General features: G+C 40.7%; 1 protein-coding gene across 5 annotated transcripts in view; it reads right to left on the bottom strand.

Moving 5' to 3' along the window:
- Positions 1–40: 40 nt before the first annotated feature.
- Positions 41–18,148, bottom strand: part of KCNIP4 (potassium voltage-gated channel interacting protein 4) — a 460,638-nt gene continuing 442,530 nt past the window's right edge. For all 5 annotated transcript variants that reach the window (XM_053577830.1, XM_053577832.1, XM_053577833.1 and 2 more), the window contains exons 4-8: positions 11,152–11,222; positions 5,566–5,673; positions 3,439–3,543; positions 2,548–2,610; positions 41–719 (exon numbers count right to left, since the gene is read on the bottom strand). In XM_053577830.1, coding sequence (XP_053433805.1) covers positions 672–719; positions 2,548–2,610; positions 3,439–3,543; positions 5,566–5,673; positions 11,152–11,222 — 395 coding nt within the window. In that variant the 3' untranslated portion in view covers positions 41–671. The remainder of the gene's footprint in view (positions 720–2,547; positions 2,611–3,438; positions 3,544–5,565; positions 5,674–11,151; positions 11,223–18,148) is intronic.

The raw sequence follows: 18,148 nt of genomic DNA, 5'->3' as shown, positions 1-18,148 counted from the left end.
CAGGCCTTCACTGTAATTTGTATTATGGAAAATTAAGACGTGCTTACTAAAGTTTTGTTAGGCATATGCTGATATCTGTTAATAAACCAATTGTTAAATGGTCTTAAAAATGGCAGATAAATTAATGTCTTTAACAGATGGTGGCAAATCTGTAGAAACTTGGGAGTTTGGGTTCTTTTTTTAGTTGTACTCATCTTGTTTACTTAAATTATATAAATGGAATTATAGCATACAAACATGAAAATTAATTTCTGGAAATTAAATTCAGATGTCAACATCTTAGAAAACCATTTAAAACCTTAGGACTGAATACATACAAATGAGTAGCAAAAACCACCAATATTTTAAAATCACTGATAGTGAAAGCCTGAATAATCCCATGGCGAAAGAATCAACAAAACTAGATGCCAGATTCTATTACTTTTGAATATTCACAGAGTATGAAATGAGATAGAACATTCCATGAACTCAGTGGCATTATGAAAAGGATGCAAATTTATTATAACTGGAAAACAAATCTTTGAGGGATTGCTTCATATTAAAACAAAGCTTATTTGCATAATATGCTTCAGTGTAAAGCTCAGCAATCTATGCTAGGAGTGGTAGCTCCAACTTTAAGTGTGGCAGAATAGTTCACATTTGTCTGTTGGGTTGAGGATCTATCTGACAAGTTAAATCACATTTTCGAAGAGTTGCATGGAGCGCATTATGTTTTCATCCTGGAGGGAAAAACAGGAATAACATTCAGCGTATTGATAAGGAGAAGTACACCATTGTGCCCCCCCAGTATCGCTGCTTCCCGCCAACTACCTATGCCAAAAGCTCAAATACTAAGTGTTTGCAAATGTCAATGCCGTTCTGTCCATTTTCCACAGAAGGGAGGCGCAGAGGTGAGTCAAAGTGAAAAATGAGAAATTTGGCAGGTAGATCACAGGCCAAATCATAGCGACTTTTATACACGTGTGAGGAAACAGGGTGTGTGGGGAGCTAATAGCCAGCGCTCCCTGAGGACGAGGTTGAGGCTTGGGAGGCAGGGTAGGGCAGTAAGAAAGAGGAAAAGGTTTGCGGTAATCACATCTCTCTCCACTAATTATGGTTAGATCTATATGAATGCCAGAAAAAATATTTGCTGGGAGAAATTGCCCAGTGGCTGCCTTCAGTTTAGCACATTCCTTAGGAATGGGCTAAGGGGACTTTGGGTATCTTTGGAGCACTAGCCAGTTGTGTGTGAATGGCAGTGAGCTGTTTATAGAAAGGGTAAATGGTGGGTGAGCCAACAGTGGCTTCCGCTGCTAGAAACAAAATCACTTATATCACCAAGTTCATTCTCTCAAAGATGACTACCAGCTCGAAATTCAAGTTGAGAAAGAAGCAGGCATCAGGAAAGTTGAGCAAAAATTTAAAAAGAAAGAAAAGCTGAAGCACCAACAGACTTTTTGTGTCCATGATTATCTTTTTCTTTTTAAATACTTTATGATTCCAATTACATGAGGTTGTCAGAGTGCACAAAATTATAGACACAGAAAGTGGAATGGTGGTTGCCAAGGGCTAAGGGGTTAGTTATTTTTTTCATTATTAAGTCATATACACGTAGATTATGAATACATTTATGCACATGTGGGGTACAATGTGTTGATTTTATATATTAAAAAGTCTTAATTGTGGTTCCAGCCACACATTAAGTTGAGTAATTCTAAGTAAGCTAACCTCAGTTTCCAAGGTAACAAGCAACTACCCAGATTTCTCTTCTGAGAAAATTTTCCATAGATCTTTTGCTGCTGGAGACCATTACTGAGTTTAGCCAAAAAGCCATTTTTTTTTTTTTTTTTGAGACAGAGTCTCACTTTGTCGCCCTCCATAGAGTGCTGTGATGTCACAGCTCACAGCAACCTCAAACTCATGGGTGTAAGCGATTCTCTTGCCTCAGCCTCCCAAGTAGCTGGGACTACAGGTGCCCGCCACAACACCCGACTATTTTTTGGTTGCAGTTGTCATTGTTGGCCTGGGCTGGGCCCGAACCCGCCTGCCTGGGTGTATGTGGCTGGTGCTGTAACCACTGTGCTACAAAAAGCCATTTCTTGTCCATAGACACTAAAGCAATGATATTTCTCTTAGGAATCAGGTATAATCTTGGCCTATGATTCACACTTGGCTGTCTGGGAATTCTCAATCTATGGAGATATTTTAGGTGAAATACACGTCATATGCCAAGTCTGGGAAAAGAGCAATTCAAATCTTACATATGTGTTTTATCTTCAATGATGAATATCCTCTAAAGGATTTGGGGAATAAAAACACAGTATGTGTGGAACTTTTCTATCACCAGGGCTTTGCAGCCTGCCCCGTGGTAAGCGTTCTGCTGCTGTGTGGTTGAGGGTATAATATATTGCTTGTTTTCGGGGTGCTAAGCTCATTCTTCCTGCTGTAGAAGGGTGGTCTCAGGCATATGACCTTTATACTTTGCTCAGTTCATGGGGGCTAGCTGGCAATACTCACTCTAGGTATTAGGAAATCAAAAGAGACGGTTGTTTTACTTCCGTTACTTACTTTTTGGCAACTTTCAATGAACTCATCTATAGTAACGACCCCATCTCTATTTTTGTCCATTTTCTGTTTAGGAAGAAAAGAACAATACAAAAAAATGTTATTCAGACTTACATCTTTTTTTTTTTTTTGAGACAGAGTCTCACTTTGCAGAGTGCCATGGCGTCATAGCCCACAGCAGACTCTGGGGCTCAAGTGCTCCCCTTGTCTCAGCCTCCCAAGTAGCTGGGACTACAGACACCTGTCACAACGCCTGGCTATTTTAAGAGATGGGGGTCTCACTCTGAACTCATGAGCTCCAGCTATCCACTTGCCTCGGCCTCCCAGAGTGCTGGAATTGCAGACGTGAGCCACCGCGCCCAACCCCAGACTTAGATCATGATACCCTTACAACTGAACCAAATTAGCTGAAGCTATTGAAGAGAAGCCCAAGTGGTTGTTTTACGTGGAGAAACTGCATCATGGCAGAACCTAGTAGTTTCCTAGAAGAATCATGTGGCAAACCTTTTTAGACTATTCCTTGTTCAAAGTAATGTGGTGAGGATCCGAATTTCTCTGCTCCAGGTAAAATCTTGCCTTCTAGGTAAGACAAAGCTCAAGGGACTTGCTGACACTTGCCTTACTCTTCCCATCTATAAAATCAGGTTAATGGGGATTTACACTCGTAAGAATTGAATGAAAAGAAAAAACTTGGGAAACACGAGAATTGCTTAGTGTTCTATCTGGAACACAGGGAATGTTCCATCAGTGCAGTTATCACTGTTAAATTCAAAATTGAAGTCCGTAGATTACTAGGGTGGTAATCTCCTTTGCATTCTTTTGAATCATCATGGTGCTTTTCAAATATCAGGAAATTTGCTCTTATGACGCCTTGATTTTTATTTTATTTTCTACCTGGAAAAATGTTTCCACGTGTTGTCTGGGGGCGTCTTCTTTGAGGACGGGATACGTGCACTTCCCCATCATGTCGTAGATGGCTTTCATAATGTCAAGCATTTCCTGGAAAGTAAAAGACGCTCTCGTAAGGCTACACACAACGTATGAAGAAACCAATCTCAGAAGATTGGACTTAAATCAAATTAATCTAAAATTTTTGATTTTCCTTTGCTTCTTCATTAGAAACTTGGTTGTCCCAAAGAAAAAGGCAACACATCATTTTCTGCTTTAAATGCACCAGAATAAGAATGTAAGAATCAATTCTGATCTTGGTTTCAAAATGAAGCAGGTTTCCATGTATCTAATATGATTAGGAAATAAATACTCTGATTTGATATTTGGATTTCCATAAGCATTGCGTAGACTGTCTTTGTTCTATGTGGTGATTAATTTCCTTTGATTGAGAAGGAAATATATTGAGCATAAGATAAACGCCTTTTAGACTTACTGAAATTAGCTGGTGAGTCTTGAAGCTTGTTAGAACAGGCATTGTTATTTTTTTTTCCTACTATGGCTTAAACTAAAGAAGTAATCCATGAAATATTTTGGCCCTCAGAAACACTTTAACATTTTACCAATTTTTTAATAAAACAAAATCTAGTTTTTGCCTCGTCATTTTCATTCTTATGAGAGCACAAATAATATCTAATTACTTAGACATTCCTATTTATTGTCTTGTATTTGTTTTATATTAAAAGTCTCTGGATTAGGTTGATAATATAGATCTGTTAATAATATATATTTACTTCTAGAGTATTCAATTCTGTTGTAAATGATAAGGTAGCTTATAATTTATAAAATAGGTAAAACCTTTTAGATGTTTTGAGTATAGATAAATAGCAAGAAGTTGCCGGACATAGAATTCATGAACTGGCTAGAAGTGAATTGAAGGACCAAGAGATACTTAATATTGCTCAGGCATCTGGATAACAGACCACACAGGAAGGCGAACTATGCAGGATGCGCTCCACGTACGTGAACATGTAATGGTCATGAGGTCGTAATTTGGCACCAGTCTGTAATGCCCTTTCTGCCCCATGCGTCCTCTGTTCAGGAAACACAAAACCCATGACTACTTTTGCCCCCATGTCTCTCTGATAGAGCAAGTGCTTGTCATTGGCTATGGACCTTTCGACTGTGGGGCCCCTTGCTCAAAATTCAGCTCTGGAGAAGGATAGTGAAGCAGAGAGAGAGACAGGACACGGGAACACTGAACATGCTCAAATTCAAGGCGTGTGGCCCTTCCCCCCACTTGCACTCCACTATAGCTGTGATCAATCCACCCATCCTCTTCCTTTTGCTTTTCATTGTGTTTTAATTTTTTTGAGACAGAGTCTCACTTTCTTGCCCCCAGTAGAGTGCAATGGCATCACAGCTCACAGCAACCTCAAACTGTTGGGCTTGAGCAAAGCTCTTGCCTCAGCCTCCCCAGTAGCTGGCACTACAGACTGGCTAGTTTTTTATTTTTAGTAGAGACAGGGTGTCACCCTTGCTCAGGCTGGTCTCGATTTCTTGAGCTCAAGCAATCTACTTGCCTCGGCCTGTCGGAGTGCTGGGCTTACAGGTATAAGCCACAGGGCCAGCCTCAGTTGGTTTAATAAACCTTGGATATGAGTGTCTTAATCTGGTTTGTGAGTTTTTCTTTTCAGATAGTCTGCCTCGAAGTGTGGTGTAAAACACCATTCCTCAAGACATTCCACAATCCATATGGTTGTAAAATTGTATTTCCTTATTGATCACATGATGTGGGGAGAAACAAAGGTTTCAGGCCAAACATTCCACCACGGTTTAGATGCATTTTTCTTCCATCTGATTCCAACCACAACATTCATTAATATCCCAATAGGAAACAAATAGGAAACAACCCTTCTATGTTATATGTTTACTTTGGAGATTTACCATAAACTATCCCTATCCATTCCAAATTTTTTATTATAATATATCTCTCATCCACCACATAAAATATTTTGGATTTCCTGAAGAAAAAAAACAACTATTTTCACATCAATTGCAATTGTTTCACATTTTAAAGTCAGGAAATGAAAATGGTCCCAGTCGTAGCTGTGTTGGGGAGGCATTTCTTACCTCTTTAGTGATGTAGCCATCTTTATTTATGTCATACAAATTAAATGCCCAGTTGAGTTTTTCTTGTACTGTCCCCCGGAGCAAAATGGAAAGACCCTTGATGAAATCCTAAAACAAAGCAAAAGATAAAAATAACAATTTTATATGACATTATTAGAAAACCAAAAACAAATTGATGGAAGCCAGGGTTATAACTCTCCAGATTTTGAATCATTTATTTAGCAGATTAATGAGTCCTTGATCATCTGTTTCTCAGAGCTTTTTGTAGGTATAAACTACTCCTTAGTCTAAAAATTCACACTTTCTAATTGAGAGCTGTGAATTAAATCTACTGTGGCACTAGAAATTGTATCAGAATGCACACCTGAACAGCAAGACCCTGGCGTATAAGTGCTGTTGGCGTTCCACTACAAGTCCACACAATTTGCTGAAAAGAATCTAATCACATTGTATTTTAAGGCAGTGGGGTGGTACCTCATACCCGTGATCCTAGCATGCTGGGAGGCGGCAGAGGGCAGATTGCTGTGCGTAGGAGTTTAAGACCAGCCTGAGCAAGAGCAAGACCCTCTCTCTACTAAAAAAAAAAAAAAAATACCTCGGGGTCATGGTGGGTGCCTCTAGTTCCAGCTACTCAGGAAGCTGAGGCAAGAAGAGTCCTTGTGCATAAGAGTTCAAGGTTGCTGTGAGCTATGACATCCTGGCCCTCTACCCAAGGCAACGGAATGACATTCTGTCTCAAATGAAAAAAATCAAACAACCCCCCCAAAAAAAACCCCACTGTATTTTAAAAAATATAACCATACATTTAACATACTTCCAGTAAAAAGGTTTACTAACAAGAAGTGCACCTGTCCATAAGAGGTGGCCCAATTGTAGTCATTAGTTAGAAATCCAATTATAATTTACATGTGAGCAGTGATTAAGGGCGTGAAGCTGAAAACCAAACCGCCTGGATTCAAATCCAGTACATCACTGAATAGCTTTGTGTCTTTATGGAATTTAACAACCTTTTGCCTCAATTTTCATATCTGTAAAATGTATGTATAATATCAATAGTATCCGCTTAGGGATTTCATGAGGATTCAAAGAGTTAGGCTGCTTACGAAAGTTCCTGGTAAGGGCATCAACGCTGTTAGTGTTAAGTAAATAGAGCCCTAACTCTATATCCTGGTTAAGCTGTTTGATTGCATTACAGACCAGCCATGTTCACTTGATCCAATTCATATGGATCTGTTGTTGTTATGTAGAACGGGGTTAACTATACAGGTGAATTTAGTGTCCATAATCCAGTCTTAGGGAAGAATAAAAGCAGAAGGAAAATTCAAAAGTGGCCTTCTGGGTGAATTTGCATTTTCTCTCTTTTCCCCAAATTCCATCATTTTATAACTTTTTTTCCTCTGTCCTAATACCTTAAAATGTGTGTTTTTTAAAATAGGTAACATTTATTTAGTTAAACATTTAAACCCAAGGTAAGATGTCTGGGAAAAAATGTTCCTCCCTTTCCCAGACCTGTTCCTTTCCCCCTGGATAGTCTGATTCATATCCTGACACAGAATTCATATCTTCCCTTTAAATATTATGTATCCGGAAACTACTTACATTAAAAGATAGCAGTGGACTTCAGCAGCCCTCTCTAGCTTGGGGGATGATATCAGTAAATGGTAATTTCAAAACAGGAATAACTATTTTTGTGTGAAAGAAAAACGGGGAACTAAAAGTGGCTTATAAGGTTTTTCCTCCACACTTTTTTGAGCGGTAATTGAAATCTCTCAAGTGAAAGCGGCAAGTTTAAAATAACGATGATGACGACAATGGCTCTCAGAGAGTCACTTCACAAATTACCCTGTGCATGGAGGTGACATTTATCCTCTAATGCACAAAAATGATAAGGGGCAGGAAAAAGGCATAGAGATTGGACTTTATAATAACCTGTATTTGTTTAGTTGTGAACTTCATTCACCTACCAAATCTTTACTGAGTGCCTCAGTGCTGGTCCTTAGGCCAGGGACATTACCTGCCCATCTAAGACTGCCATGGCTTAGAATGAAGCATTTGCGGGTAGTTGTATTAGTGGGTGATGATATGCTTGATGTTGTTATTAATTGGATTTGTTTGAAAAATCCCCCAACTAATCATAGCTATGGTTAACATCTCATAAATATTGAGCACATGTTTGGTACCAGATATAGAGCCAAAGCTTTAACTGACATTAGGACTCTGAATCCTCACATTATCCTGCAGTGCTTCTCTGGTCACTGGTGGATTACAGATAGGAGCACTAAGGCCCAGAGAATTTAAATACTCATCCCAGGGCCTTGAGCCATTTGGTGGCACAGATCTGTCATAGCCAGAAGCCAGGCCCCTCCTGTCTTATTCATTCTGCCCTTCGAGTTCAAGCAAATTAAGTGGAAAACTACCATTTGTCCTTCATCGTAGAATCAGATGTTCTCTCTACTGTACCTCCCAGAATGCTATTGCTACCCCAAAAGTGTTTAATCCCTAACCATTTCTAGGGACTTTCCAGGGCAGGTAATCCATTGAGAAGAAAATAACTGTAATAGCTTAGTTTTAAATTCTATTTTGCTTCAACCTTTATTAATTGAGACATTAGTTGGCCTTTAAAAGGAAAGGTATTTTACCAACATGCATATCATATATAACCATCACAACTAATTTTCCAAATTATAATCAACGTTCATCACAATTACCGGTATTTTACATAAATATTATAAAAGCAACCTTATGCACGGTGCCCTATCATTAATACTAGACTAAATTTACATGAAAAATTGGTTATAATGTGGGCCTTGGGAAAACCAGTGGTCTATTTCTGATACATAAGTAATTTCAACTATTGAAATAATTACCAGTATTCATCTTCCTCATCTTCTGCAAACCAGCTATAAGAGTTTTCTATTTGAGGCCAGGTGCGGTGACTCATGTCTGTAATCCTAGCACTTTGGGAGGCCTAGGTAGGTAGATTGCCAGAGCTCAGGAGTTCGAGACCAGCCTGAGCAAGAAGGAGACTCCGTCTCTAAACAATAGCTGGGCATTATGGCAGGCACCTGGAGTCCCAGCTCCTTGGAAGGCTGAGACAAGAGGATTGCTTAGTCCAAACCAAAAGTTTGAGGTTGCTGTGAGCTATGCTACCATGGCACTCTACCAAAGGCAATAGAGTGAGACTGTTTCAAAAAAAAAAAAAAAAATTCTGGGCGGTGCCTGTGGCTCAGTCGGTAAGGCGCCGGCCCCATATACCGAGGGTGGCGGGTTCAAACCCGGCCCTGGCTAAACTGAAAACCAAAAAATAGCTAAACTGAAAACCAAAAAATAGCCGGGCGTTGTGGCGGGTGCCTGTAGTCCCAGCTACTCGGGAGGCTGAGGCAAGAGAATCGCTTAAGCCAAGGAGTTGGAGGTTGCTGTGAGCTGCGTGAGGCCATAGCACTCTACCGAGGGCCATAAAGTGAGACTCTGTCTCTACAAAAAAAAAAAAAAAAAAAAAAAATTCTGTAACTTCTATGTTATAGGAAAATCAAGGCTTCACTGGAACTAGTCTTGTTGGTGAAATGCAGCATAGCAAGGATGATTTAAGTTGACATTTGCAGAGGAAGAAACGTCACAGGACACGGTTGCTTTGAAGAGTCCCCTGTCGTCCGCTCTCCCCTGCTAACTGCTCTTCCTCACCCTGGGGAAACGGTCCATCCCCACTTCTCAGTCCCTGCCATCTCCTCAGCCACTTCCGGCTTCTAGCCTCTTCTCAGTGACATCCCCGGGTGACGTTAAGTGAGTCCACCTTTCTATTAGCGCCATGCAGTTTGCATGAGGACAGGGCAAAGCGCCTGAGACAGCGGTGGCTGAGCCACACGGAGAAGACTGCCCCTTTCCCTTCCCATCCTGACTCCCAAAGCCCAGGAACCCACCTGGCTGCCTGGGGCCATACCAACTTTCATTCTCTTAAACGCGACAGATTTTGTTGAAATATAATTCTACCAGCTTTATGTTAATATCTTTCGAACTCGTTTCTGGTTTCACCTCAAATGCCCTCACTGCAATTCAGGCTTTCAGCATCAGCTCCCATCTGGACTCTTGGAATAAATAGCTGTTAATTGCACTTGGTATTTCCAGGAATATAGCTCAGAACGTTAACATCCCTGCCAAAAATTCCTCAAGGCCTCCTCATCTCTTAGAATGGAGTCCAAGCTCCTGGGCAGGCTGCAGGCGCTGGGCAGGATGTGGCTGCGGCCTCCTTCCCTGGCATTCCCTCTCCGCTCCTCAATTTCATATTCTACCTTCTCCGTGATCGCGTTGTTTTCTTTTCTTTCTGAGCTCTCCCTTGGTTCCCGGGCCTAATCCCCTCTACCTGGCCCCTGCCTCACTGCCCACTGTTTCCCATCCCATCCCAAGCCTTTCTCCTGAGCTTCCCCAGCTTTGGGGGGTCCTGACTGGGGCAGGGTCTTTCCAGACCTGCGGAATCGGTGGCCACCCCCATTCTCCCTGCCCTTCTTGTCCTTCAGACTCGGTCCCTCAGTCCTGCTGGGCAGGCTCCCTGCCACTGCTAGCCACCTTTTCCTTCCTCGTCCCCTTCCACCCTCTGCCTTCCTTTGTCACTGCCTTTCCTGACATTTCTGCCCATGTGTAAGATGCATCCTTTCCCACTCCCAAAAAGTGCATCTCCCAAATTACCTCATTTTCATATGTGCGTGTGTGTACATACATGCATACATGTTCATTAAACAGAGGAACAGGAATTACGAAGATAATGTATAGTTCTACTCCGCAGAAGCCAAACACAGCCAGTCAGAATGTAAGCAAGCAGATGAGTTATACATTTTTTTTTTTTTGCACAGTTGTCCTAACAGAATTTAAAGGCTCCCATCTTTGCAGCTGATCAGACTTAGTGTGTGGTTTATTCCCCCAACATTTAGAATCAAATATAACATATGACTGTGAACTGCATTGTGTCACCTGAATCATATGAATGACAACACTGTATATATACGTGTGTGTGTATACACACATATAATTCACACATAAACTCTGTAACTAAGACGTTTCATTCTACTAGATGTTTCTATACTTCATGACAAAATTGCATTCTTCCTCTACAGATCACCTAAAGTTTGTGATGGAAAAAGAAATGTGCTTGTAAAACTGCCAAGCTGGTGAATAGAATATTTTTTCTACGTCTATTTTCTTGCCTGGCTGCCCCACTCTCTGGGCCTTCCATGGAACAGCCTTTGACTTCATCGTCTTTGTGTTTCCAAGTCCTACCACAGTGACCGGCCTACAGCAGGTGCCCACAAATGTCACTTCAATCCTTTACCTTCTGGGGTTGTTCAGATACAATTGAGGAAATGGACTTTCCGTATACAAGCAGATGTAAAATGCCAGAAAACACACTAAATGTGGGTCGGCATTTGTATTTCCTTTGAAAGATAAGGGGAGCTTCTTGGCCAATCCAGGAAGGAAAGAAAGTGATCAAATGGCCAAACTCAAATAGAAACTGCTTTGAGTCTTTGTAATAGAAACATTTGAGTTTGGCTGTTGAGTGTCTAAAGTCAAATGCTATGAAAATGGCCCAAGACTTACCTCAAAACTCACAGCTCCATTGTGGTCCGTATCAAAAGCATTGAACAGAAAGTGTGCGTATGTTGTAGAGTCTGAAATGTTAAAAAGGGAGTATCATTAAGCCAGCATTTCCTCACCCTGCAGAAGATTTGGCTAGCAGTTCTGAGAAAATCAACTCCACCTTTGCTCAAGAAAATCAACTCCACCTCCCTTGGCTGTGTTTTCTTCCCAGCTGCCCACCCTCTTCCTGTAGAGGACTAGGATTTGAGATCCACAAGAACAAAGTGTGTGCAAAGATGCTGTTGGTGAGAAACACACTCTGTGAGTTTCTGGCTAGAAATGCTCTGAACACGTGGGGGCTGGGGGATGAGACAACCCTGGGAAGGGAAGGGGTCCCAGTGACAGGTGTGAGGGGTAAGGGAGACATGTCAGGAAATTGCTTAGACTGTCTCTAGAAGAAAAGTAATAAAAATACTAGTAATGAGACAAAGATGAGTCCTACTGTTAGTGCTCCCGTTGTTATTAGTCCCTTCATCCTGTTACAACTCAGAGAGGGACACTGGGACTCAGAGAGGTTGAGAAAGTAACTTCCCCAAAGTCACACAGTCAATGAGGAATCAATCTGGGATGTGAACTCAGGTCTTTTAGGCTCTGAGAACTGGTTAAGTTGACTGATGGGTGGGACCAGCGGTGACTTGCCTAGTTTCTGTGACAATGTTAGAAGTGGACTGGGTGGTCCTGATGTTCCTAGTTCCATGCGTTGGGGAGGGAGCCCCTGCTGTGTGGGTCCTGGGTGGGGTCCAGGATCCGGATAATGAAGGGCATATGGACGGCTCTCTAACCTCCTGTCCCCAGTGCCTCACCATGCGGCCTCATGACACCCATGTCCTCTGAAATTCAACACTTCCTCTTGGTTTGCTTCTAGCAGGTTTTTTCCCTCTCATTTTTTCTCCCTTCCTCTTCCCTTGTTTACGCCATGTCTCCTTAATCTCTCAGCTTTCTGCCTTTTCATTTTCAGTCTGTATTTTTTCTCATTGTTTTCTTTTCTCAGCCCCAGCTTTCATTTGTAAGTGCTTTTGTGCTCAACCCTTGATCAAATTTACACAATTCGTTCTGATGCTTCATCTCATGGGCCTTAGCCTTTCATCTTAACCTTCTTTATCTTTTCAAAAAAAAAAATTGTAACCTTTCAGTTCATTGGCTCCAGTCTTTTATCTTCTGTTTAAAATCTCCTCTATTTCTATTTTATAACTTTTAACCTTTATTTTTATTGCATTTTAACATAACTTCTATTCAATTGTTGCTTTAAGAATTGCTTTTTAAAGGCTACCAAGAAGCTAAGTCATAGAAGCATCAGCAGAGAATTGCCCACTCCAAATAAGAGAGGTCGGAGTTCCTCTAAACTTCCCTCCAGGCTCTCAGGGCCTAGGACCTACTTACGAATTATTTTGTCTGAATGCTTCTCTGTAGCGGTTAGCAATGTTGAAGGCCCTACACTTCATGAGGCTAATTATACACTCAGTTTCTTGAAGTCATGGCACCATCCTCCCTCGTCTGTTACCTTTAAATGTGATATGAAGAACCACTTAAACATATGACTCTTTAATACTATTTTCACTGAACTCATCAGCTATGAAATTAGGGTCTAAACAATATATAACACTTATTTCTAGAGTGGATGTCCATCTAGGACAGATGGGTTGCAGGAAAGAAATCGTTTCAAAGATGGGGCCAGGGGCCTCATAGCCATCAGTGTAGCTCTACTGTTGGGAACATCACAAGAATGGAGAAGCGTGAAGCCTATGTACTCAATTTTGATATGAGGACAATTAATGACAATTAAGGTTATGGGGGGGAAGCAGAAAGAGGGACGGAGGGAGGGGGTGGGGCCTTGGTGTGTGTCACACTTTATGGGGGCAAGACATGATTGCAAGAGGGACTTTACCTAACAATTGCAATCAGTGTAACCTGGCTTATTGTACCCTCAATGAATCCCCAACAATAAAAAAAAAAAGAATTGGCCACCTGTTTCTATTTGTAAAGTTGCTTTGCTCTCAATAGTACTTTTTCACAGACTTCTTGAACAATTTAGTGCCGTATGGAGATGTCAGTTGATAGGTGGTATGTTAAATTTATTCTCGGAGGAGGAAAAATAAAGTGCTTTTGCGTATTTCATAATAAGCTTCAGTAAGCTGGTCTCCTGTTATCCTATTTATGCCACCAGGGTGAATGCCTCCACCTTAGCCAGCAGAACTATTCGTGAATAATGGCTCAGAACAACGTTTGCATGTTTTTTAAAAATTTGAAAACAAAATAACAAGGGCATATGATATTTACTGTTCTTCTCAAATGGAATTTCTCTAACTTTGAAGCTCAATGTGTGGGAATTACACTCTCAAGGTTCATGCTGTTGTGCTACAGAGGACTTCCTGTCCTTCTAAATGTACTTTGACAATATTCCTAGAAGTTAAACCAGTTTTCCAGCCTGGACAGTCCATGCAAAGAGCTTCTGTTAATAGCCTAGTGGAGCCAGACTGCTGGAATTTGAATCTCAGCTTTACCAACGATCACCTTCATGGCACTGGGAAAATTGTTTAATCTCTCTGTGGCTCAGTTTCCTCATCTGCAAAAGGTTAACTATACTCTGTACCTAACTATATACTCTGTAACTATACTCTGTACTTCACAGAGTCCTTAGGACATTTAAATGGAATGCCGTATGTAAAGTGTTTTGAACAGTCCTAGGCACCTATCAAAATTTTAATAAATATTACAATAATTTACAGCTAGGACAGTGCCCATAGCTCAGTGGGTAGGGTGCCAACCACATACAGCGAGGCTGGCTTGTTCGAACCCAGCCTGGGCTAGCTAAAACAACGATGAGGCAAGAGAATCGCTTAAGCCCAAGAGTTTGAGGTTGCTGTGAGCTGTGATGCCACGGCACTCTACCCAGGGAGACAGCTTAAGATTCTGCCTCAAAAAATAAATAAATAAATAAATAAAAATAAATAAATACAGCTATGAAAATTATTTTATACAAAAGCGATTCTTATTGCAACCACCTTAAAGAAATGTCATCATATCTTTTACAAATATAACATGTTTTTGCCTAAAAGAGTTCCTGTTTTTGTGCAATCTCTGTGGTATGTCTGGGTGGCCAGAGCTCTCATTGAATGTAATCTCGCACTCAATAAAGGCCAGTAGAATTAGGTTATGATAATCAACGAGCCTTGTGATGTAGTTTGGATTTCTTCTGGCAGGCAATCGCAGACAGTGAACATTTTAAAAGAGAGGACAAAGTGACTAGCTTAGATTGTCGAGGGGACACGCTTGGACTGACGCTGGAATGTCTAGCTAGGCAGGAGGGTAGATGAAATGAGGCAAAAAGGCTGTCCACAGAAGCTTCTATGGTTCTAATTTCACTTGACTGTTCTTAAGCGCTCAGTAAACGTTTGTGAACAGAATGAAGAACTCGTTTCCTGGATTCTGGGTATCTCAAAAGATAATCAGGATAAGCTCTTTTCTCCCCATGTGACCCGATGGTTTCTGACCACAATTCCTTACATAACAAAAATAGTTACTGAGTTTGAAAAGCTAAGATTGCCTCCATTTCCTGTGATTTTACTTCTGATGTTGAAAAATAAATGTTGAAATTTTACAGGTGGGCAAAAAATTTTTTTCTAAATTCTTAGGATAGCAAGAGATCTTGGATATTATTTAGGAATTTATCTACATTGTACAAAGGCGGAAAATAGGTGTAGATAGTTTTAGTGACTTATTAAGGTCAGCTGGTTGGTCAATGGTAGAGTTGCAATGAAATTAAGACATTCCAGTACTAACTCTTAGAAATAAGAATATTAATTAGAGTACTAAGGAGAGGGGAGGGAAAAAGAGGAGTGAGGGATAAATAATTAAGTATTGGGTACAATGTACATTATTCTGGTGATGGGCAGAATAATGCATAAATATATAATTATGTAAAATTTGAATTATATAATTCATCTATGTTAAAAAAAACACTTTTGCCCCTAAATCTATTCCAATAAAAAGAAACATACATTGAATAGGAAAAAAAAAAAAAAATCTATGGATTCTTTTAAACTGACTCCCACATTTTATAGAGGATCAACCTGAGGTCCAGAAAAATAAGCCACTTGAGGTCACATGCCTTGGTGTCAGCCATCTACCCACACAGACTTGATCCACTGTTCTTAACCCAATTTCCAAACCACAAGGATGACACTGACTAATGCTTGAATTAGTTGTTCATACTACTTGAACAAATACCCTTGATTGTCATGTCTCAGGTTTGTGGTATCAAATGAATCTGGTTAAATTCTTTCTCCCCCACCCCCAAACCCCGCTCCCACCTGAATTCAAGCACAAGGTTACAGAATTAGCTTAATGCATTCAAATACGCAATTTGTGGCCTTGTTATTATGGTAAGGCACATTCGCGTGCACGAATAGGAGTTTCTGTCTTCTATAAATCATGCTGAGGACCATTAGACATACTGCCCTAGGACAGGAAGAATGCTCAGTTGGTGGGGTTTCATTTACATTATTTTCATCTTTATGTCCACAGAACGCACTACTACGTAACTCAACTGCTTTGCATGCAGCAGCTGCTCAATAAATGCTCGTTGAACTAAATTCTTCTGAATTCTTCATTCATTCTTTTCTTCAATGGCTGTTTTATCAGATGCCTAGTGCCAGCAATGTGTGTGTAAAATTCCTACAACACAAGCAGGCCTAGCCCAGGAAAGTACAATGTTTATAGGCTTTTAAGACATTTAGTGAGCTAAAAACGTACACACTACATCTTCTACTTTATGTGCAGTTGGAAAAGTATCCCTGTAACTATAGAGGCAACAGCAGCCACAAGCCATTCCCGCCCTGCTTGCTTCAGAGCAGGCGTATTTTATGCCCTGCAAACAGGAGCTTCTGTTCAATCCTGTGCTTATGTCTGGGGCGCCAAACAAGTGCTTGATAGACTGTCTCATTGAGCAATGGGGAAAACTAAGAGCCTGACACAATTCACATTGCAGGAGATTCTGTAGATAAGAAGACAAAGAACTTTCCTGGAGGAAATGGTGAGTGATGGTGATTTACAAAATCCACTAATGAAAGACACCTGTTGTTTTCAGGCCATCGTCCTGAATGGGGAAGTGTGAGGACGCCCACGAGGAGAATTTACCATTAGAGATCGCATTCTTTCTGAGGATGTTTCTCCATTTTTGGCTTCACGTAAGAAATAGTTGGCATCTATCATATTAATTTTTTAAACCCCAAATCATCCTCCTTTAAAGTATTTCATTTCCTCTAGTGACGACTGATGCTTTTAGATTTATGCATTCAGTGAACGTGAATAATTAAAGCATTTTTAAGAGTGCTAAAGTGATTTTTTTCCTCAATTCTCTTTGGGTTTTGAACAAGACTCCTTTGAAAAAGTGTATGTTATGTACTTATGCAGATGTTCTCTAGGGGAAATGTTATTCTTCGAATAAGCATACAATTTTAATATGGAGCCGTATCTAATTTGTACTATGTAATAACTTTATTTGAAATAATGAAAGAAAAACTTAAAGATTTCTATTTGTGGTTCAGTGCCAGTAGTTCAGTGGTTAGGGCATCGGCCACACACACCAGGGCTGGTGGGTTCAAACCTGGCCCGGGCCAGCTAAAACAACAATGACAACTCTAACAAAAAAACATCAGGGTGCTGTGGCAGGCACCTGTAGTCCCAGCTACTTGGGAGGCTGAGGCAAGAAAATCACTTAAGCCCAAGAGTTTGAGGTTGCCGTGAGCTGTGATGCCATTGCGCTCTAGTGAGGGCAACATAGTGAGACTTTGTCTCAAAAAGAAAAAAAGATTTCCACTTGTGCTGATGTTTGGTGCCGATTAATATGTTGGCAGATACTCAGATGGTAAATGTGATTTTTCTGAAAATAATTCCATGGGTTTTAAGTAATTTAGAAATCACATAATACACCAAATTAATCTTTCATTAATGCAGACGCTGGACCCATTACAGTCCTGACCGCTGACAGATCGTAGCTGTCAGTGGTCAGTTAGAACAGCCCTCCCCGTGCACTGGAGTAATGAGATGGGGGTAGCAATTGCTACTCTCAAAATGGATTTCCCCGGGTTCTCTCAGAATTCTAATATAATTCTTTTATAAGACCATGGTCAATACGAATTTCTGTTTTGACAACTGATGTACAAAATTATCTCACATCTGCTAAAACACAGCAAGTAAGTGGATTAAAAACCAGAATGGAATCTAACCTTTGTATGAAAAACGAATACATAGTTAAGTGGCATATAGTTTTCAGAATTCCTTTTAGAGACACTATTCCAATATGCAATTATAAACACCCCGTGAGGTGTTCATTTGTTCATTTACATTACAAGCACGGATCAAGCCTTGTTTCCTGTAGGTGACTGTTCCATAACCTGCAGATACAACAGCAAACGGAGCAAAATCTCTGTTCCCTTGGGGCTGTCATTCTTTCTCAGGGGAGAGAGATAGTAAAAAACAAACAAAAGCAAAAACCTGATATAAGTGAAATATATGTTATTACACCCTCTTGCATGCTGAGAAACATGAAACGGGGGAAGGAGATGGGAATGTTCAAGGCACTGGAAGTTTCAGACAGAGTTGAGGGAAGGTCTCACTGAGAAGGTGGAATTTGAGTAAACACAAAGGAGGTGAGATATTGAGATGGAAATTTGAGAGAAGAGAATTTCAGGTGGAGGAAAAACAAGTTCAAAGGCCCAGGAGCAGCAGCGTAGCTGGTGTGCCGGCAGGATTGCAAGGGGGCCGTGTGTCTGGGGCAGAGCAAGTCAGGTCAGAATGGAAAGGACATGGCAGAGATAGGACAAGGGACAGAGGCCACTACCTAGGTTGTGGCTTATGCTACAGTGGGATGGAAAGTTTTGAGCTGGACAGTGACATGACCTGATTTGCCTTTTAACGCTACTACTCTGGCTCATTTTGAGAATAGCCCATGACTGGG

This window comes from Nycticebus coucang, chromosome 23, assembly GCF_027406575.1.
Source record: "Nycticebus coucang isolate mNycCou1 chromosome 23, mNycCou1.pri, whole genome shotgun sequence".
NCBI lineage: Eukaryota > Metazoa > Chordata > Mammalia > Primates > Lorisidae > Nycticebus > Nycticebus coucang.
Note: the sequence above shows the minus strand (reverse complement) of the source record. Positions and strands in the feature narration are given on the sequence as shown.